The following is a 22,334-nucleotide window of genomic DNA, read 5'->3' as shown; positions in this document are numbered from 1 at the left end:
AGGAAAATCAGCACTAGCATCGGAGCCAGGCCCTTGGGAGTGTGAGTGCCAGTTTAAGACTAGCTCTGTGACCTTGGCCAAATGATTTGACTTCTCTGAGCCCAGTTTCCCCATCTATAAAATGGGGGTAAAAAGGTAACTACCTTGGAGAGTTATGTGTGAATTAAATGAGGTGATTCCAAACTAGTGACATCTGATCTTTGACAAGTGATTTTTCCTCTTCTCACAAACCCCTCCCAGATCTCCCCCCGACCCCATGGAAATGGTTCCCTTGTTTTCACGCTGTAGCTGGTGTGCTTAGAGAATGCTTGCACCTGCTTGCTATGGGTTATTTAGGTATGGGTGCCATCCTTGGGTTGCACTTTCCTAGGAGAGCTGGGTCGGTTGTTGCTCATCTTTACAAGCTTCAACTCCTTGCACCTGTTAGGTACCTCATCGGGTCTTACTGATTTTAAGTGAATCTTGGTTTGAGGGGCTGGTTCATCCATAAAGTAACCACTAAATACACACTACTGTTCTAGGTGAACAATGATGAAGAAATGGATAAAGCAAGCAGAAGGGTTAAAGAGCTTATAAAATGTCTTAGATGAGGTGAAAGGTGGCTGAAGTATGTGTCATACAAGATAGAACCTAGCAAAATCTGTAGTTGAACTGCAAGGAGTGAGCCTCCCCACCCAGAACTGGGTGAAATTACATCTAGGTCATGGCGGGGGGGGACACCGAAGGCTTCAGAGAAGGGGTCAAGTTTAGTGCTGAGGGGCAGATAACTCTGGGAAGGCAGCAAAGAAGAGGGTCCTCCAGAACAGAGACTGCGTGTGAATATGGAAAATCGTCAGTGACGTGCTTGGAAGAATTGATGCTAGGATCCTTGGGCTCTGGTGCCAGGAAGAGTGGGAAAGGAGGAAGTGAAAGAAGTGACCTGTCATTGCATTATCAGTGTCCTGGGGGGACTTCCGCATTGCATTATCAGTGCCCTTCCGCACCTGTGACACAGCAGGACAGCTAACTCAGAAAGCCTGAGGTACAGGCTGGTGTTTTGCCTTCTCTCCAGAAGGGAAGACCCAGGCATCTTCTTTTTGGTCCCTGGTCAGCAGGAGAGCTTTTGTATCACCCTGAAAGGCCACCTGTGGCATACTTCTGATCAGGGAAAAAAATTTAAAAAGGTAGAGGTCCTGGTTCCTACCCCGTGATTGGATATATATTGTCTTAGCCTTCAAGTCCATCTGGGCCACTTTCTCTCATCCTCTTTGCCCTGAAACAAAAGTAGCTGTTTAATATTTTTAAGTCCATCCCACATTCTTTCTTCTGAAAAGCATCCCAAGTGCTGTTTCATTTCTTCCCGTTGCAGCCTGTTGGGGGGCAGGTTTCTGGACTTGCATTGTCTGTCCAACATAATGCCCTACGTTGTTCTGCTGTCCCTGCACTGATGTGCCCCAGGCCTGCTCTAAGACGCAGCCCCAGGGGACTGGGCTGAACAATACTCTCAGCCTTGACTTCTGAAACAAACAGTGACAATTTCTAAGCCAAAAGGAATCTATTGCCTTGCACATCTGAGCATGTTCCCAACATAAAAATCACGCCTGGAAACACCTATTGTGATAACATCAGAAGATGTTCTTATTTTGATTCAGCTGCTGTGCAGAGGGGCTCTGGCTTAGAAGTTACTTAGACGCAGAAGCTCTTACATACATCAAAATACCTCTTCAATGTCTTTTTTTCTTAGAAGACTGTCAGGAGAAGAGATTGTTGTTGAGCCTAGATAGCACCAAAGCCATGTGTATTATAAAACAGAGATCAGTGTACCATGGGCAGAACTGAAATTGAACACTCCACAGAGCAGAGGTCAATATATGTTTAAACAAATAGAGGACTGTGGAGATTAGTCATTGTTTTGTCAAAATCTAGAGAATAGTTTTGACTGAAATATTGAATAAGATCCTCTAGCTTTACATTTATTTCTCTTCCCAGCCCCCTGGGTGGCGAATTGGACTTCCTCTCTGCCTACATGGTACCCAAAGGTAGGCTGTGCCTACACTACCATGGAGACAGACAGTATTGCCTTCTAGGGAGGTCATCTCTTCTGTAATGAGTCATCCAGGCAACAACACTGACCTAGAAAAGATGCTTTTTCCATGCATCCTGGGGTTAGTGGCTTCTTCAGGATAATTCTTCTTTCTTTAGTCTTCAACTTGAGTTCAATGAGCACTTTCAGCCTTTCAACAATAACCATTGCCACCCCTGAGACATGTGGTTGTAAGCCAAGAAGCCTGACTTTAGAAGGATGTTCAAATTTACATCTCAAATTTTAGAAGATACCTAGGACAAATTATTTATCAGGAGGTTTTTTTTTTTGTTTCCAGCACCTGCAGCATGTAGAAATTCCCAGGCCACCCACTGAGTGAGGTCAGGGACTGAACCCACATCCTCATGGATACCAGTCAGGGTCATTACCCCTGAGCCATAACGGGAACTCCCCCAACCACCTCCTTAAAAGGGGTCTTCTTTCTAGAATAATCACCTTTGGGTAAAAAGATACACAGATATCTTTATGAAAACTGATGATTTTTTTTTCCCCCCCTCAGAGTTAACTGAAGGTATCTTATTTTAGATGTCGGGAACTATTTTATAGGTTCCGTCTTGAATTTGGTCTAGCCCATCGTGTCCTGACTAATGTTAATCATGGTAATAGTCTACATTGTGTTTTCTATGAACTCGTAACCTGCACAAATTGTCTTTTCCTGTGTAATGATGATGTGGGTGTAGCCCATTAAAATCTAAGTACATTGTTGTACGGGCTGATGTTGAAAATGCTGAACCCTGCATTCTTCTAATGCCTGAGGATCAATCAGGCCTGGACCAAGTTAGGGGACTTTTTTGTTTCAATGTGGAACAAATGCTTATGACCTGCTTTTTCTTGCTTTTGCCCATCCCTGGATTAGGTTAGAATGCCTGTGAAAGGTTGGTCTTTTCTGGAATAGTCATCATCCAGGAAGCATTCTTAGGCACTTACCTCACTCTGGTTTATGTTCTGCATCACAACTGCGTGTTTCCCATGACTCTGATTTCCTTGTAGTCATCATGGGTGTTTCTACTGCTTTGCCCCATTTCAAAAGCTTAGCATGGATTGTGCTCACTCTTTGGTTCTGCTAAATAGTTAATCATTCTTAACCTTTAGTGAGTATCTACTCTGTGCCAGTTATCTGCATGCTTTATGTGATATGATCCACCAAATCTTCAGCAAATCTATAAATTTGGTACTGTTATTGTTCCAATGTTTCTGATGAAGCAATTGAGACACAGATTTTTAATTACATTGCCCAAGGTAATGATTGCATAGTAAGTAGGAGAGCCCAGATTTGAATCCAGGCATACTGGCATCCAAAGTTTTAATCCTTTTCTTTCATACCTGTGAGACCTCTGGATGAGGTGCCATTTCCCTGGTATGCTATTGTCTGAAATTGAATTTCTGTTGGGAGGGAGTGTGAAATACTGGCCTACTTTTGGCTTAGAGAGAATCTGAGCTCTTTCACCTAATTATTGTGGTCTTTGGTATGTGTGTCAGTCAGGGTTCAACTGGAAGAGCAGAACCAGTAGGAGATAGGTATATTATGAGATATATGACAAGGATTTGGCTTATGCAGTGTGGGGGCAAGACTGGAACCTGTAGCACAGGCCATCAGGAAAGGCAGGCTGGAGTGTTCAGGCACAGGCTGAGGCAGCTGTCCATAAGCATTTTCTTCAGGGAAGCTTCAGCTCTGTTTTTAAGGCCTTTCAACTGATTAAATCAGGCCCCACCCAGGAAGTTCCCATCGTGGCTCAGCAGAAATGAATCCAGCTAGTATCCACGAGGATGTGGATTCGATCCCTGGCCTCGCTCAGTGGGTTGGGGATGCAGCATTCCTATGAGCTACAGCTCTGATTTGACCCCTATCCTGGGAACTTCCATAAGCCATAGATGTGGCCCTAAAAAGCGGGGGGTGGGGGGGGTGGGGGTGGGGGGGGTGGAGAACAGGCCACCCAGATTATCTAGAATAACCCTAGATAACCCTAGGCCTAACTCTAACCCTAATCCTAATCTAGGATAATCTCCCCTATTAAGGTCAACTGATTATGGAGTTTAATTTCATCTACAAAATACCTTCAAAAGCAACTCTTAGTGTTTGACTGAGTCACTTAGGACTGTAGCCAACCAGGTTGACACAGCAAAAGACCATCACAGCAAGTTATTCATTTTTCTAATCCTGTTTCCTCATATGCTGAACCATCACCATAGGGTTGTTTTGAGGATTGTGTAAAGCAAGGTATGTATTGAGTTCCCAAGTGGCCTAATGGTTAAAGATCTGGAGTTGTCACTGTGGTGGTTTGGGTTCAATCCCTGGCCTGGGAACTTTCACATGCCATGAAAGTGGCTAAAAAAATAAAATAAAATAGGGAGTTTCTGTCTTGGCACAGCACAAACGAATCCGACTAGGAGCCGTGAGGTTGGGAGTTTGATCCCTGGCCGCGCTCAGTGGGTTAAGGATCTGGCGTTGATGAGAGCTGTGGTGTAGGTTGAAGATGCGGCTCAGATTGGCATTGCTGTGGCTGTGGTGTAGGCCAGCAGCAACAGCTCCGATTAGACCGCTAGCCTGGGAACCTCCATATGCCGCGGGTGTGGCCCTAAAAAGACAAAAAGTAAGTAAGTAAATAAATAAATAAAATAAGTAAGGGTTATGATACCTAGCGTGTAAGGTTCAGAGCAAGATTATTTAATCTATGGTGATGGTGGAAGTCAGAGTGGTAACAGCAGCAGCAACTGTGGTCTCATCTACAGTAGTGACTTAATTCCCCTTATTGTCACTCTCCTGATCAGTCTGGAGCAACAGTTCCCATGCATGTCCCACTCTCAATCACTGCAGAAACTCAGTGCAAAACAGAACATTTGGAATTCCTGTTGTGGTGCAGCAGAAATGAATCTGACTAGCATGCATGAGGATGCATGTTCCATCCCTGGCCTTGCTCAGTGAGTTGAGGATCCGGCATTGCCGGGAGCTGTGGTATAGGTCACAGACATGGCTCAGATCCTGAGTTGCTGTGGCTGTGGTGTAGGCCAGCAGCTGCAGCTCTGATTCGACCCCTAGCCTGGGAACTGCCATATGCTGCAGGTGTGGCCCTGAAAAGCAAGCAAGCAAACAAAAAGAACATTTGATGCCACAGCAGAAGGCATTCCTTCCTCCTTTGAACTTTTAGCAATGGGGGTGGGGGCACTTTTGGGGAGGGAGTTACAGCAAGGAATCCAGTGGGTTTGGATTTCAATAAGACATTTTTTCAAAGATGGATACTAGTGAGCTACTGTAAGCCTCCAACATCGCCTTGAGGAGAAAACGAAGATGGATGAGAAGAGAATTTAGGCAGGAGTATCAGGCAGCCAAGCCTTGCAGTGAACTAGACTGATCAGGAGCCCACTGTATTTAAGTTCTGTTTCTGTTTCCTTTATTGAAACTGGAGTATAACACAACTGGGCATCTTATTTCGCACTCTGAGCCGTAGTTTCCTCCTCTGAAAGGTGAATGAATTGAACATGGTTCCTTTTCCCTCCTCTTAACCTTTTATTGCAAATTAAGGGAAGCCTTAGCTCTGTTTTCAAGGTCTTTCAACTGATTAAATCAGGCCCACTCAGATTGTCTAGGATTTATTTATGTTTAAGGATGTTTAAATCCTAAAATATGTTTAGGATTTTCTCCAAATTTTTTTTTTTGTCTTTTGTTGTTGTTATTGTTGTTGTTGTTGTTGTTGCTATTTCTTGGGCCGCTCCCGCGGCATATGGAGGTTCCCAGGCTAGGGGTTGAATCAGAGCTGTAGCCACCAGCCTAGCAACTCGGGATCCGAGCTGTGTCTGCAACCTACACCACAGCTCACGGCAACGCTGGATCGTTAACCCACTGAGCAAGGCCAGGGACCAAACCCGCAACCTCATGGTTCCTAGTCAGATTCGTTAACCACTGCGCCACGATGGGAACTCCTCCAAATATTTTATAGTAATTTTTTCTTTAAGAGCAAAACTAGTTTGTTTCTTTTTTTTTTTTTTTTGTATGAGTCTTTTTAGGGCCACACACACGGCACATGGAAGTTCCCAGGCTAGGGGTCAGATCAGAGCTGCAGCTACTGGCCTTAGCCACAGCCACAACCACGTGGCATCCTAGCCACATCTGCGACCTACACCATAGCTCACAGCACCACCAGATCCTTAACCCACTGAGCTAGGCCAGGGATCAAACCCACATCCTCATGGGTATTAGTCGGGTTCATTACTGTTAAGCCACAATGGGTACTCTAGTTTGTTTATTTCCAGACTTAAAACAGATACTTAAAAGGCAGTACTTAAGTATAGTTGAATCAGGCCTAGGTAGGTGGCTGCGGGCGGTAGGGAGGTAGGTGGGCCGTGGAGCACCGCGCGCCTCGGGTCCCCAGCAGCACGTGTCTCCTGTGCCCCTGTGGACACATGATCCCGCAGTACTAGAATTCGGAGGAGGTCAGGCGGAGAAACTACCTCGCTGACACTATGAAGGCACCTGTGATTCTCAAATACAGGCATTCTGATGGGAGTTTGTGTATTAAAGTAACAGATGACTTTGGTGTATAGAACAGACCAAGCTCAAGATGTAAAGAAGAAATTCCACAGTGAACTAATGTGACTTACGGTTGCCAAGGAATCCTGCAGTGTTGCCATGGAAATGGATTGAATGCTTTGAAGTGAAGACTGTCATGTCCTTGGGAAGTAAATATCTTTTGAGTTTCAGAAAGTGTTGAGACAGAAAATACTTTATGTAACTAAGTGGGCTATTCAGAAGCCAAGAGATCATTGTTTGTACTTTTTTTTTTTTTTTTTTGGCTTTTAGGGGCCCCACCCATGGCACATGGAGGTTCCCAGGCTAGGGGTCTAATCGGAGCTACAGCTGCTGGCCTACACCAGAGCAATGGGCAACGCAGGGTCCGAGCTGCCTCTGTGAGCTACACCACAGCTCAAGGCAATGAGGATCCTTAACCTGCTGAGTGAGGCCAGGAATCGAACCCAAAACCTCATGGCTCCTATTCAGATTCATTTCCACTGCACCAGGACGCAGGACGGGAACTCCTGTACTTTGTTTTTTAATGATTACTTTAGAGAGCTGGGAATGTAAGTGCTTTCAGTTAGAAAGCCTTTATTTATTTTTGAAAATTGAACAAGAAATGCAGCTGTCTTGGAAACTTGCAGATGATTTGATGATGGACAAAATAAATAATTCTCTGGTAAGTTTGTGTCAGTAATTTGAAAATAAGATATCAAAAAAAGCCAATTCTTCCTTGAATTTAGGTAATCTGTCTTTAAAAGAAAAGTAAGTATAAATATATAATCATTTTGCTAGACTGATACATTTCTTTTGGAACATAAATTTTGTGTTGTTGATGACCAGCAGATATAAAATATGGTAACTGGGAGTTCCCGTCGTGGCGCAGTGGTTGACGAATCCGACTAGGAACCATGAGGTTGTGGGTTCGGTCCCTGCCCTTGCTCAGTGGGTTAACGATCCGGCGTTGCCGTGAGCTGTGGTGTAGGTTGCAGATGCGGCTCGGATCGTGCATTGCTGTGGCTCTGGCGTAGGCGGGTGGCTACAGCTCCTTTTCAACCCCTAGCCTGGGAACCTCCATTTGCCGCGGGAGCGGCCCAAGAAATAACAACAACAATAACAACAACAACAACAACAACAAAGACAAAAATAAATAAATAAATAAAAATAAAATATGGTAACTGGAATTAATGGCACACAGCAGTATACCTGATTATATATAGTAGTATACTCTCAGTTATATTTAAAAATAATTATGAAGACAAGTATGCTTTACCTTAAACTTTACAAATTTAAACTATTTTATTTATTTTTTATCATTTGTCCTTTTAGGGCTGCACCCGTGGCATATGGAGGTTCCCAGGCTAGGGGTCGAATTGGAGCTGTTGCTGCCGGCCTACACCACAGCCACAGCCACGCAGGATCCGAGCCATGTCTGCGACCTACACCACAGTTCTCAGCAACCCTGGATCCTTAACCCACTGAGCAAGGCCAGGTATCGAACCCCCAACCTCATGGTTCCCAGTCGGATTCGTTTCTGCTGCGCCACAGTGGGAATTCCCTAAACTGCATTTTTAAATGTAAAGGATTCATGGTATCATTAACTTGTTGAGCAAAGACTTGGTTTGAATCTAGTTTTCAGTGCCCTGAAAGATCTGCAGTTACTTTATTTATTTATTTTTATTTATTTATTTATTTATTTAAAGATTAGTATTTGCAGATTTTTTTTAAATAACAGTTTTATTTATTTATTTATTATTTTTTTGTCTTTTTGCTATTTCTTGGGCCGCTCCCGAGCCGGCATATGGAGGTTCCCAGGTTAGGGGTCAAATCGGAGCTGTATCCTTTGGCCTACACCAGAGCCACAGCAACATGGGATCCGAGCAGCGTCTGCAACCTATACCACAGCTCACGGCAACGCCGTATCGTTAACCCACTGAGCAAGGGCCCGGACCGAACCCGCAACCTCATGGTTCCTAGTCGGATTTGTTAACCACTGCGCCACAACGGGAACTCCACTTTATTTATTTTTTATTTGACTTTTTATCTTTTTTAGGGCCACACCTGTGGCACATGGAGGTTCCCAGGCTAGGGGTGGAATCAGAACTATTGCTACCGGCCTACACCACAGCCACAGCAACGCCAGATTCGAGCCAAATCTGTGACTTACACCACAGCTCATGGCAACGCCGGATCCTTAACCCAACCCTTAACCCTGAGCGAGGCCAGGGATCGAACCTGCAACCTCATGGTTCCTAGTCTATTTGTTTCCACTGCGCCACACAGGAACTGCCTTTTATTTATTTATTTATTTATTTTTGTCTGCAGTTACTTTAAAAGCGTGAGCAGAATGGAACCACCATATTACAGAAATATGTGCCGCATATTTGCCACCCCTATTTTCTCAGAAGGGATAAGGATTATTTGAACTGTTAAATTTTTGCATACCTCTGTGACACCCCTGCCCACTTCTCTTTTTATAACTTAACCATGGCGTTAAGCATGACTGTCACAACTCATGTTTTCCATTAAGCCAAAAGTATGATATTGTTTGATATTGATCTTACATGTGTAACCTGAATTTTACCACCTAAATGTAATGTTCACATGTTGATTCCTACATTAAAATGTTTTTTGTTAGGAATAAGAAAAAGTATAGTGAATCAAATAGTGAATAAAAAATTAGACAAGTGACGTTCTTGTTGTAGCTCTGTGGGTTAGGCACCTGACATAGTCTCTATGAGGATGTGACTGATCCCTGGCCCCTCGATCAGTGGGTTAAGGATTAGGTGTTGCTGTGGCTGTGGTGTAGGCCTATGGAATTCGACCCCTAGCCTGGGAACTTTCATATGCCGCGGGTGCAGTTGTGAAAAGTAAAAGAAAAATAAGAATTATCCAAGACAGTCTTCCCCTTCCTCACTCCATCAATTGAGAAACAACACGTGAACAAATGTGCAACCTTAGGAACTGTTCAAGTCTGTGGGCATAACACCTTTGACAATGAATGCCGCACAAGCGAGTGAGTGGGCTTCAAACTCTAATGCTTTAACATCATGTTCCAGAGTTTATTCACTGAGATGAGTAAATGATACCATTTCCCAATAATGTGTCCTTCCTCTCCATTTCACCGCACCACCAGCAGCATTCAAGCCTTTGGTTAGTACCTGGTGAAACTCCAGGATACACATGAGGAACTATTAGAGTTTCAGTCCCATGAAGGAGCGGCCTCTGGTCATCATGGTATTCCCAGCTCCAATAGCACCATGATGGCTTCATAGTAGCTTGATGAATAGGTACTGGTGGTATGATATATATGACATCCTAGGACTACAGCTGATAAGTTCTACCCATCAGGTGACTAGCCCAGTAGGGTACTAGGATAGTCCTTTTCCTCCCAGACCCTTTCTTCCTGTTGTACTGTACCTGTTGTGCTGCAAACTGGGGAACTGGTTTTTGAGTTCATTCTAAGGTTTAGATGCTGTAAATTTCAGATCCCTCTGTATCCAGTTTCTCCCATTCACTCCCATGCAACTGGCTTCTGTTCTGCCCTGAACACTGCCCTCACAACCAGGCATAGAGAGCCAGAGTATACACCATGCAGGAGATCCAGGGTGCCCCTTATTTTATTTTTTATTGTCTATTGTCTTTTTAGGGCTGCACCCACAGCATATGGGTTCCCAAACTAGGGGTCGAATCGGAGCTATAGCCACCAGCCTCTGCCACAGCCACAGCAACGCCAGATCCGAGCCGAGTGTGCAACCTACACCACAGCTCACAGCAACGCCGGATCCTTAACCCACTGAGCGAGGCCAGGGATTGAACCCGCAATCTCATGGTTCCTAGTCGGATTCATTTCCGCTGCACGATGACGGGAACTCCTCCACTTATTTTAAGGCTATTTTCAGTTCCCAGTCTTATAAGAGCAATATAAGCAGATCCACATCCTACCTCACACATGCTCTGGAATATACATGCCTTGGCACAGAGCAAGCCTGGGAAATCCCTGGCCCCTCCTTGCTGGCAGGAGGAATGTATCATAGAGGAAACCAGGTTCCCCTCGGGCTCATTTAAAGCCAGGAGGCTCAGTGTAGTCTGTGTAGTTTATACAACTTAGTCCCCGAGCCTCTCTGATACCCTTGCATTGTTCACTGTCTTACTTCCAGACTGCTTTCCCCAACCCAAAGTGCTTCTGTTTTCTTATCTGCTGAGTCCACCCAGCCACTCATCTCTCTTCCCTGGTGTCAGCCTCTAGCTTACCTCTGTGACTCACTTGGGCTCTCACTTTGCCTGCACTGTATTTGGTCACAGTGAGTACTTCCCTGCTGTTCCCTTGTTGACTTTTTGTGTCCAACACACCAGCTAGATATTTGGTTTGAAAGTGTAAATGTCATGCTGGTCGCTTTTCCAGATGGCATGTTTTGAGGAGGCTTAGTCTGGTAGATAGAATCTGAATCCAAAAAGATGTTGATAGGATGATACCCAGAAAGACTAAACCTAACAACAGAAGAAGGATGAGCGCCTCCAGATAAAACAAAAGGCAGATGTATGAAATGGTGAAGGTGTGACGTAACAATAGTCCATAGAGGAGTTCCCATCGTGGTGCAGCAGAAATGAATCCAACTAGGAACCATGAGATTGTGGGTTCAATCCCTGGCCTCGCTCAGTGGGTTAAGGATCCTGTGTTGCCGTGAGCTGTGGTGTAGGTCACAGATGCTACCTCGGATCTGGCGTTGCTATGGCTCTGGTGTAGGCCTGCAGCTGTAGCTCCGATCGGACCCCTAGCCCTGGGAACCTCCATATGTTGCGGGTGCGGTCCTAAAAAGAAAAAAAAAGAAAGAAAGAAAAAAGAAACAATAGTCCATAGAGAGACAAGTTTGGGTTTATGCTAGGAAAGCCCTGGTTGGGAGTTGAGACAGTACATGCTAGTCTTTCCTCCATCCCTCTCTGGCTCTGTGGTAAAGGGCAAGGAACTTAAACAACTGTAGAACTCTGTTTCTTTTTTCTTTTTACAGCTATACCTGCAGCATATGGAAGTTCCCAGGCTAGGGGTCGAATTGGAGCTGCAGCTGGCTGGCCTACACCGTAGTCACAGCAACACTGGATCCGAGCCGCATCTGCAACCTACAGCCACAAGCTTGTGGCAATGCCAGATTCTTAACCCACTGAGTGAGGCCAGGGATTGAACCCACATCCTCACAGGACACTATGTTGGGTTCTTAACCTGCTGAGCCACAATAGGAACTCCACAGCACTGTTTCCTGGGAAAAGAGGGAGCTATACCATCTATAATGTCAGTTATGGTTATGTAAAATTATGTAAATAAATGAATCTACAGTATAAAGTGAAGGCCCAAAATATAAAATAAAAGCTAATGCAGCCTTCTACATAATGAAAGTATAATCAGAACATTATCAATCAACAGTCTACTCATCTTTCTGTGGACTGGACAGCATCTCAGGTGTTGAATTCCAGTCACACCACCCATCAAAGGATTTTTTAGCCAAAGTATGTAGAGAAGGGAGCAGCCAGGCTAGTGACAAGGCAACCTATGGGTAATGTTTGAAAGAATCACATGGTTCAGTTTAGGAAAGAGAAGAATTTAAGATGAATGCGTAGGATATTTTGTTTGTCCACCGAAGTTTGAGAAGTTCTATGCAACTATCTGAGATGCTACCTTCTTCCTAAAGCCTTTATGGAGAGGGCTGGGACCAGACTTCCCCAAAGACATATTCCATTCCACCTTCTAGTTGGGTTTTTTCTGTACTTACCTAACCGAACTCCTTGAGGGCAAATGCCGTGTTGTACTTATCTTTGCTCCCTCTCTAGCTTCTAACATGATAGTAAGTAGGCAGATACTTGCAACCAAATTGAAATACTTACTAATCAGACATAGGAACAATATGGAGTCTGGTTTCTCTCCCTCATAGTAAGTAGGCACATACTTGCAACTTGATTGGAACTTACTAGACTACTTAGATGTACGAATGATGGATAGAAATTACAGAGAGACTTTTTAGCCTTCCAAGAAGTAAACTTTTCAAGTAATTGAAATGTCTTAAAATGACGTGTTGCTATGTAATCCATCACACAACCCATTCATTAGGATGGATAAATTAAAAAGGTGGATAATGCCAGTTGTTGGTTAGGATGAAGCAGCTGGAACTGTCAGTGCTATAGAAATGTGAGATTGCAGAACCACTTGGGGACACAGTTGGGCAGTTTTTCAAAACATTAAACCTGTACCTACCTTGTAATCTAGTCGTTCTATGTCTAAGTATATACCCAAGATAAATGAAGACATTTGTCTACACAAAAACTGGTATACAAATATTTGTAGTGGCCTTATTTGCAATAGCCAAAAATTGGGAACAAGCTAAATGGCCATCAGCAAATGAATTTAATGGCTAAACAAAGTGATGTCCACCCAATGGAATACAACTCAACAATAGAATTGTGCAACAAAGTGAGTAAATCTCAAAATCATAATGAGGGAAAGAAGCTAGACTCAGAAGGGTATGTCTTATGATTTTATTTGTATAAAATCTAGAAAATGCAAATAAATGATTAAAAAGCAAAAAACAAGTCACTCTTTGCTTGAGTTTAGGGGTAAAGGAGGAGGATATACTGCAAAGGGCATAGGGAAATTTCCCTAGTTTTTTTATGTCTTGATTTTATGGTGTTTTTAGATATATAGAAATTTTAACTTTTTAATGTAGTCCTTTCTTTATGGTTTTTACTTTTGGCATCATACCTCAAAAGCCCTCACTTTATGTAAATAGTCACTTTTTATTTTATTTTTTGTCTTTTTTTTTAGGGCCGCACCCACGGCATATGGAAGTTCCCAGGCTAGGAGTTGCATCGTAGCTGCAGCTGCCGGCCTAGGCCACAGCGACAGCAATGCCAGATCCGAGCCGCATCTGTGACCTACATCACAGCTCATGGCAATGCAGAATCCTTAACCCCCTGAGTGAGGCCAGGGATCGAAACCTGCATCCTCATGGATACTAGTCAGATTCATTTTTTCTGAGCCATGATGGGAACTCCCAATAGCCACGTTTTAAAATACTTTTATGATTTTACTTTTCTACATGTAACATACAGAACAATTTTATTTTGGTAAATATAGGGAAATAGAGATCTAATATTTTCCGAATAGTTAAGGAGTTGCCCTAATACTGATTAGTGAATAATTCCATCATCTCCTCAATTACTGAGCATGGGTGGTGTGTCATGGATTGTGTTAAGTAGAATACAGACATGGTCCCTGCCCTCGAGGAGCTGTGTCTGGTGTCTAGTAAAGAGATGATTTCAGTGCAGAGGGGCGGCTCCATGATGGTCTCCATCACAGGGTGCTACTGGATTATATAGAAGGGGCCCCAGGGCAGGTTTGGGGGGCAGTTTTCAGAGAAGATATTTGTAGGAGAGAACATCTGACTTATGTCTTGACAGATGAGCTTATGTTAACCTGATTTGGGAACAAGGCCTTCCAGGCATGGGCATGCCTAGAAAAGCAGAGCCATGGAGGAACGTGACATGACTGGGGACTGTCGTGTGCCCTGTGGCTCTGGCCTGGGTCCTGAATAAGAGAGCAGCATGGGGTGAGGCTCAGAGGGAGGCTGTGCTGTGGCAAGACTTTATATTTTATGTCATCTTCAACTCAGTGGGGAGCCACAGTTGAATTCTGAGCAATGGAATGCAGGACTCAAAGCTTTTGTGCAGAGGTCTCACCACTAATGGTCTGTATATTGAGTAGTTTTATAGCATGCTGCTTTTTTCTAGCGGTGATCACAGTTTTGAATTATGTGTTTCATTATTGATTAATGTCTCACATTACCATACTCAGAAGGGGTGGGAGAAATTTACTGGTTTACCAGTTATATCAGGATTTTCATGTGGAAATCTGAATGATTTGACCTTACACTTCTGATTTAATCTAGCTCCACAGCTGTGCATTAATTTGACTCAGACCACAGTTATTTATTTATCTTTAAACACTTTTTAAAATTAAAATAATTTTTTTGAAATACAGTTGATTTCCAATGGTGTGTTACTTTTAGGTGTAAAGCAGAGTGATTCAGACATCTAGGTTATTACAAAATATATTTTTTAAATTGTTATTTCCCCAATACAGTTTTTTTTTCTACTGTACAGTATGGTGACCTAGTTACACATACATGTACACATTCTATTTTCTCACATTATCATGCTCCATCATAAGTGACTAGACGTAGTTCCCAGTACTACACAGCAGGGTCTCGTTGCTAGTCCATTCCAAAGGCAATAGTTTGCACCTATTAACTGAAAGCTCCCAATCCATCCCACTCCCTCCCCCTTCCCCTTGGCAACCACAGGTCTATTCTCCAAGTCCATGATTTTCTTTTCTATGGAAAAGTTTTTTTTGTGCCATATATTAGATTCCAGATATAGGTGATATCATATGGTATTTGTCTTTCTCTTTCTGACTTCACCCAGTATGAGAGTCTCTAGTTCCATCCATGTTGCTGCAAATGGCATTATTTTGTTCTTTTTTATGGATAGGTAGTATTCCATTGTGAATATATACTACTTCTTCCTAATCCATCATCTGTTGATGGACAATTGAGTTGTTTCCATGCCTTGGCTATTGTGAATAGTGCTACAATGAACATGCGGGTGCATGTGTCTTTTTGAATGAAAGATATGTCTGGATATATGCTCAAGAGTGGGATTGCTGGGTCATATGGTAGTTCTATATATAGATTTCTAAGGTACCTCCCTACTGTTCTCCATAGTGGTTGTACCAGTTTACATTCCCACCAACAGTGCAGGAGATTTCCCTTTTCTCCACACCCCCTCCAGCATTTGTTATTTGTGGACTTATTAATGATGGCCATTCTGACTGGTATGTATCTCGTGGTAGTTTTGATTTGCATTTTTCTAATAATCATGGATGTTGAGCATTTTTTCATGTGCTTGTTGGCCAACTGAAAAATGTCTATTCAGGTCTTTTGCCCATTTTTCAATTGGGTTGTTGCCTTTTTTGCTGTTAAGTTGTATAAGTTGCTTGTACATTCTAGAGATTAAGCCCTTGTCAGTTGCATCATTTGAAACTATTTTCTCCCATTCTGTAAGTTATCTTTTTGTTTTCTTTTTGGTTTCCTTTGCTGTGCAATAGCTTGTCAGTTTGATTAGGTCCCATTGGTTTATTTTTGCTTTTATTTCTGTTGCTTTGGGAGACTGACCTGAGAAAACATTTGTAAGGTTGATGTCAGAGAATGTTTTGCCTATGTTCTCTTCCAGGAGTTTGATGGTGTCTTGTCTTATATTTAAGTCTTTCAGCCATTTTGAGTTTATTTTCATGCATGGTGTGAAGGTGTGTTCTAGTTTCATTGATTTGCATGCAGCTGTCTGGGTTTCCCAGCAGTACTTGCTGAAAAGATTTTCTTTTTCCCATTTTATGTTCTTGCCTCCTTTGTCAAAGATTAATTGACCATAGTGTCTGGGTTTATTTCTGGATTCTCTATTCTGTTCCATTGGGCTATATGTCTGTTTTGGTACCAGTACCACACTGGCTTGATTGCTATGGCTTTGTAATATTGCTTGAAGTCTGGGAGAGTTATGCCTCCTGCTTGGTTTTTGTTCCTCAGAATGGCTTTGGCAATTCTGGGTCTTTTGGGGTTCCATATAAATTTTCAGATGGTTTGTTCTAGTCCTGTGAAAAATGTCCTGGTTAATTTGATAGGGATTGCATTGAATCTGTAGATTGCTTTGGGTAGTATGGCCATTTTTATAATATTAATTTTTCTAACTCAGGAGCATGGAATATCTTTCCATTTCTTTACATCTTCTTTGATTTCCTTGATTAATATTTTATAGTTCTCAGCATATAAGTCCTTTATCTCCTTGGTCAGATGTATTCCCAGGTATTTGATTTTTTGGGGTGTGATTTTAAAAGGTATTATATTTTGTATTCCTTTTCTAATATTTCATTGTTAGTATACAGAAGTGCAGCTGACTTCTGAATGTTAATCTTATGTCCTGCTACTTTGCTGGATTTGTTGATCAGTTCAAGTAGTTTTTGGGTTGAGTCCTTAGGGTTTTCTATGTATAGTATCATGTCATCTGCATACAGTGACAGTTTTACCTTTCTCTTGCTATTTGGATGCCTTTTATTTCTTTTGTTTGTCTGATTGCTATGGCTAGGACTTCCAGTACTATGTTTAATAACAGTGGTGAGAGTGGGCATCCTTGTCTTGTTCCAGATTTTAGTGGGAAGGCTTTCAGTTTTTCTCCATTGAGTATTATATTTGCTGTGGGTTTGTCATAAATGGCTTTAATTATGTTAAGGTAGGTTATTACAAAATATTGATTAGCGTTCCCTGTGTTTCCCTTAGATCCTTGTTGCTCATCTGTTTATATATGGTAGTGTGTGTGTATTAATCCCAAACTCTTAATTGATCCCTCCCTCACTTTCCCCCTTGGTAACCGTAAGTTTGTTCTCTATGTCTGTGAGTCTATTTCTGTTTTATAAAATAAGCTCCTGTGTATCTTTTTAAAAAATTAAATTCCACATATAAGCAATATCGTATGACAGTTCTCTTTCCCTGTCTGTTCTCTGTAACAGTTACACCATCGTTCAGTCCAACCCTTTGTGTGAGGGTATAGAGCTGTACCTCAGTGTCCATTTGGATTTTATACATGGCCATAGGCCAATGGTACTTGGTTCAGATCAGTAATTAATGTACTACCCACCATCTGTCCAGCAAAAATTCATAGATTCTAAGAGGCTCCAACATCAATCTCATTTTTTTCTTATCAAAGTTCTGTGAGGTGACTCATCTATATCATAACCTTGATTTTGCGGGTGAGGAATGCACAGAGAGGGTAAACCACTCACCTCGGGCCACACAGTGAACTGGGAGGGATCGATCCAAAGTGTTCTTGCTGTGCCAGGTGTCACCTTGTGGCTGCTGCATCTCAGGGTTGGCGGAGGTCGTGGGCTGTGCACTTGTGGTGAACAGTGTTCCTGGTGTGGGGGCTGAACTTGAGCCAGGATCTGTGAAGTTCGTACAGTCAGGAGGCTCTTCCCTTAGAAGCGTCCTCCGAAATCATCACAGATTGTCAGGTTGCTTAGACCCTCCCCATGAGGAAGCACCCCTTTATGGACTCTTGGATGTCATAGCTCTTCCCATGGAGTTCCTGTTGTGGCTCAGTGGTAACAAATCCAACCAGTATCCATGAGGATGTGGGTTTGATCCCTGGCCTTACTCCATAGGTTAAGAATCTGGCATTGCCATGAGCTGTGGTGTAGTTTGCAAACACACTTGCAACTGCAGCTCCAATTCCACCCCTAGCCTGGGAATTTGCACATGCAGCGGGTTGAATCACAGGCTCAATTCTTCCAGAATATGAAGGCACAAATTGGGGCCTGAAATTGAGTACCTCTCACAAAGAGTAGGGGTGTTTGAAGTGTGAAAGTTCTATTGACAAGTCCTGACTAAGAGAACAAATGGAAATTTGGAAAGATACATAATTAGGCTCCTGTATCTCAACACCCCTTAAGAACCCCCATTTGGAGGGAGATATTTTGCTGGCTTCCGTTAAGAGCAATCTGGCTAAATATATGCTCTTCTTCAGGGTTCATTTAGCTGTTTGGATTGAAACTCGGGAAAGATAATCATGCGAGGTGTTACTTGCCCCTGCCTTTTCTAAGTAGTAAGGATTTACGGATAAATAAATCTTGAAGGACTTTCATGAAATATCAGTGCATCTAAACTTCATTCTTATTTTGAATTTTCTAGGTAATCTGCATTTCTGGATGATGCACGATGATCTAGGCATCTGGTTTCTGGTCAGATGGGTGTTCTGTCAATTTAGTGTGCATTTTGTTTCATGTGTGAGAAGGTAAAATTTGTTTTGAAAAAGTCCAGTTTTTCTGGTCAGAATAATATCAGCAAATGCATTTTCTAACACCTGACTTTGATATGTTTTCCAGATTTAATACCTAAATGTCTTTTCTTTTTTTTTGCTTTTAGGGTTACACGGTGGCATATGGAGGTTCCCAGGCTAGGGGTTGAATCAGAGCTACAGCTGCCAGCCAGAACCACAGCAATGCCAGATCCGAGCCATGTCTGTGAAGCACACCACAGCTCACGGCAATGCCAGATCCTTAACCCACTGAGTGAGGCCAGGGATTTAACCTGCACCCTCATGGTTCCTAGTTGGATTCGTTTCCACTGCGCCACAACAGGAACTCCCTAAATGTCATTTTTAATGACAGCATAGGATTTTAATAAATGGATTTGTTTTGCCTCCTGTTTATGGTGTTTTCTTAGCCCGATACCCCAAAATTCTTTAAAATATAACTCCCTCCCCTAAAACAGAATTAAGTGCCTTTCTCACTGTGTTCTTGCAGCATGAACTCATAAACCTCTACCTCCATTTAGTTGTGACTGCATCTGTATTTGGTTTCTGTATCTATGCACATGCATATGCAAAAATATATTCAGAATTATAAGCTTCTTAAAGGGAAGGTAGTAAATCTTAACCCTTTTAGATATATCCCCCACCTGGATTAAACTCAATACATATTGTGAAGTAATATAATATTTTGTAAAATTTATTTTTTATTGAGGTATAGTTGACTTATAGTGTTACATTAATTTCTGCTGTAGAGGGAAGTGACTCAGTTGTGCACATATATACATTCTTTTTTATATTATTTTCCATTAAGGTTTATCCCAGGATACTGAATATAGTTCCCTGTGCCATACAATAGGACCTTGTTGTTTATCCATTCTACTAAACTCAAACTCCCAATCCATCCCTCCTCCACCCCTCTTCCCCTTGGCAACCACAAATCTGTTCTCTATGTCTGTGAGTCTGTTTTTATTTTGTAGATACGTTAATTTGTACCATATTTTAGTTTCTACAGATAAGTGATATCATATGGTATTTTCATCTTTCTGATTTTCCTCCGTTAGTATGATAATCTGTAATTGCATCTATGTTGTTGCAAATGGCATTATTCCATTCTTTTTTACGGCTGAGTAATATTCGACTATGTACGTATATATGTGTGTGTGTGTGTGTATGTTTATTTATTTACACACACACACACACACACGTCTTCTTTATCTATTCATCTGTTGATGGACATTTAGGTTGCTTCCATATCTTGGCTATTGGAAATAGTGCTGCTATGAACATAGGGTTGCATGTATCTTTTTGAATTTTAATTTTGTTCAGATATATGCCCAGAAGTGGGATTGCTGGATCATATGGTAATCCTCTTTTTCTGAGGAAACTCCACATTGTTTTTCATAGTGGTTGCACCAATTTACATTCCTACCAACAGTGTCAGAGGGTTCCCTTTTCTTCACAGCATCTCCAACATTTGTTATTTGTATGTTATTTGTATACTTTTTAATGATGGCCATTCTGACCAGCATGAGGTGGTACCTTATTATAGTTTTAATTTGCATTTATCTAATAATTAGTGATGTTGAGCATCTTTTCATGTACCTACTGATCACCCACATGTCTTCTTTGGAGAAGTGTCTATTTACGTTTTCTGTCCATTTTTCAATTGGGTTTTTGCTGCTGTTGTTCAGTTGTATGAGTTGTTTGTATATTTTGGAAATTAAGCCCTTGTCAGTTGTGTTGTTGGCAAATATTTTCTCCCATTTTGTAGGCTGTGTTTTCAGTTTTTTTTTTAATGATATCCTTTGCTCTGCAAAAGCTTGTAATTTTGATTAGATCTCATTTGTTTGTTTTTGTTTTTATTTCTGTTGCCTTGGACGAATGACCTAAGAAAACATTGGTATGATTTATGTCAGAGAATGTTTTGCCTATGATCTCTTCTAGGAGTTTTATGGTGTCTCATCTTATGTTTAAGTCTTAAAGACATTTCGAGCTTATTTTTGTGCATGATATGAGGGTATGTTCTAACTTCATTGATTTACATGCAGCTATCCAATCACCACTTACTGAAGAGACTGTCTTTTCTCTATCATATATTCCAGACTAATTGACTATGGTGTCTGAATTTATTTCTGGGCCCTCTATTCTGTTTCATTGATCTGTATATCTGTTCTTGTGCCAATACCACACTGTTTTGATTATTATAGCTTTGTAGTATTGCCTGGAGTCTGGGAAGGTTATCCTTCTAGTTTTGTTCTTTTTCCTCAGGATTGAAATATAGAACCATAAAAGACCCAGGAAGTTCTGGGTCTTTTGTGGTTCATATAAAATTTCAGGTTATTTGCTCTAGTTCCATGAAGAACATCATGGGTAATTTGATACTGATTGCATTAAATCTGTAGATTGCTTTGGGTGGTATTGCCATTTTAACAATATTAATTCTTCCAATCCAAGAGCCTGGGTTATCTTTCCATTTCTTTGAATCCTATTTAATTTCCTTGATTAGTGTTTTATAGTTCTTAGCATTTAAGTATTTCACCTCCTTGGTCAGGTTTATTCCTAAGTGTTTTATTTTTTGGAGTGTGTGTGATTAATACCATATTTTTAACTCTCCTGAAAAATTTTTTTTTCATAATTTTTATATATGTACAATTATATATATATATATTTGTATATATATATAGAAAGAGAGAGTGAGAGAGCAGGAGATGGTATTTTTCTTGAATAGTGTAAATTAGCACTTTATTTCTATTATGTGACTAAGTATCTTATAGTCATTTGTTAGTGGTAAGAAACAGTATTTTGTTTCCATTGTAAGGCATTAGCACAACCTGTGAAATAGCAACTGCTTATTATTATATAAAGCTAAATCCCAAACCACATAGTGTCTTTTTTCCAGCAGACAATTGGGTGTATTTTTCCTTCTGTGGGAGAAAGTGGTAAGAGTGAAGTAATAGTAGGGAGTAGGACTCCCTGTTTGTGAAGTAGGTGCATTGGGGAATTGCATATTCCTTGTGGGAATTTCACTCCCAGCAGCCCAAATAGGTGAATCTGGGGGTTCTGATTTCACATCTCTTTCATATTCTCTTTTGAATGTCTGGGGGTAGTGAAATGAAATGTAATTCATTTCTTCAACAAACTTTAAACACCTTGTGTCAGGCACTGCGTTAAGATTTAAGATTTGGAGCTAAAAAGATGACATGGTCAAAGCTTTCCAGTGTTGGAGCTTTCAGCCTTAAAGGAATCCCATAAATCTTTCCTTGCCTATCCTTCTGTTGATTCCATGAGGTGAATACCATTTGGAATCTTGAAGAATAAGATGGAAACTTAATGAAGCAACAAATGGCACCAAAAGCAATAAATTTAAAGTGAAAGCATATATCACTGGGAAGGACACAGAATCACTTCTGTGGTATTCTTTACAAAAATACATACTCTGGGGAGTTCCCGTCGTGGCGCAGTGGTTAACGAATCCGACTAGGAACCATGAGGTTGCGGGTTCGGTCCCTGCCCTTGCTCAGTGGGTTAACGATCCGGCGTTGCTGTGAGCTGTGGTGTAGGTTGCAGACGCGGCTCGGATCCTGCGTTGCTGTGGCTCTGGCGTAGGCCGGCGGCTACAGCTCCGATTCAACCCCTAGCCTGGGAACCTCCATATGCCGCGGGAGTGGCCCAAGAAATAGCAACAACAACAACAACAATAACAACAACAAAGACAAAAGAAAAATACATACTCTGAATTTAGTCATGGGGGAATAACAGACGAGACATTCTATATAATACCTGCCCATACCCTTCAGAAATCTCGGGAAAGACAAAAGGTAACAGGATATTTAAAGAAAATTAAGA

General features: G+C 41.7%; 1 protein-coding gene across 1 annotated transcript in view; it reads left to right on the top strand.

Moving 5' to 3' along the window:
* Positions 1–703: 703 nt before the first annotated feature.
* BMAL2 (basic helix-loop-helix ARNT like 2) overlaps positions 704–22,334 on the top strand; it is a 123,172-nt gene continuing 101,541 nt past the window's right edge. Inside the window, exon 1 of the mRNA XM_047785752.1 lies at positions 704–831. Within this exon, the coding sequence (XP_047641708.1) occupies positions 704–831 (128 nt within the window). The remainder of the gene's footprint in view (positions 832–22,334) is intronic.

The sequence above is a fragment of the Phacochoerus africanus genome, chromosome 7, assembly GCF_016906955.1.
Source record: "Phacochoerus africanus isolate WHEZ1 chromosome 7, ROS_Pafr_v1, whole genome shotgun sequence".
NCBI classification, from domain to species: domain Eukaryota; kingdom Metazoa; phylum Chordata; class Mammalia; order Artiodactyla; family Suidae; genus Phacochoerus; species Phacochoerus africanus.
The sequence above is the reverse complement of the archived record's forward strand: the minus strand, read 5'-3'. Positions and strand labels throughout refer to the sequence as shown.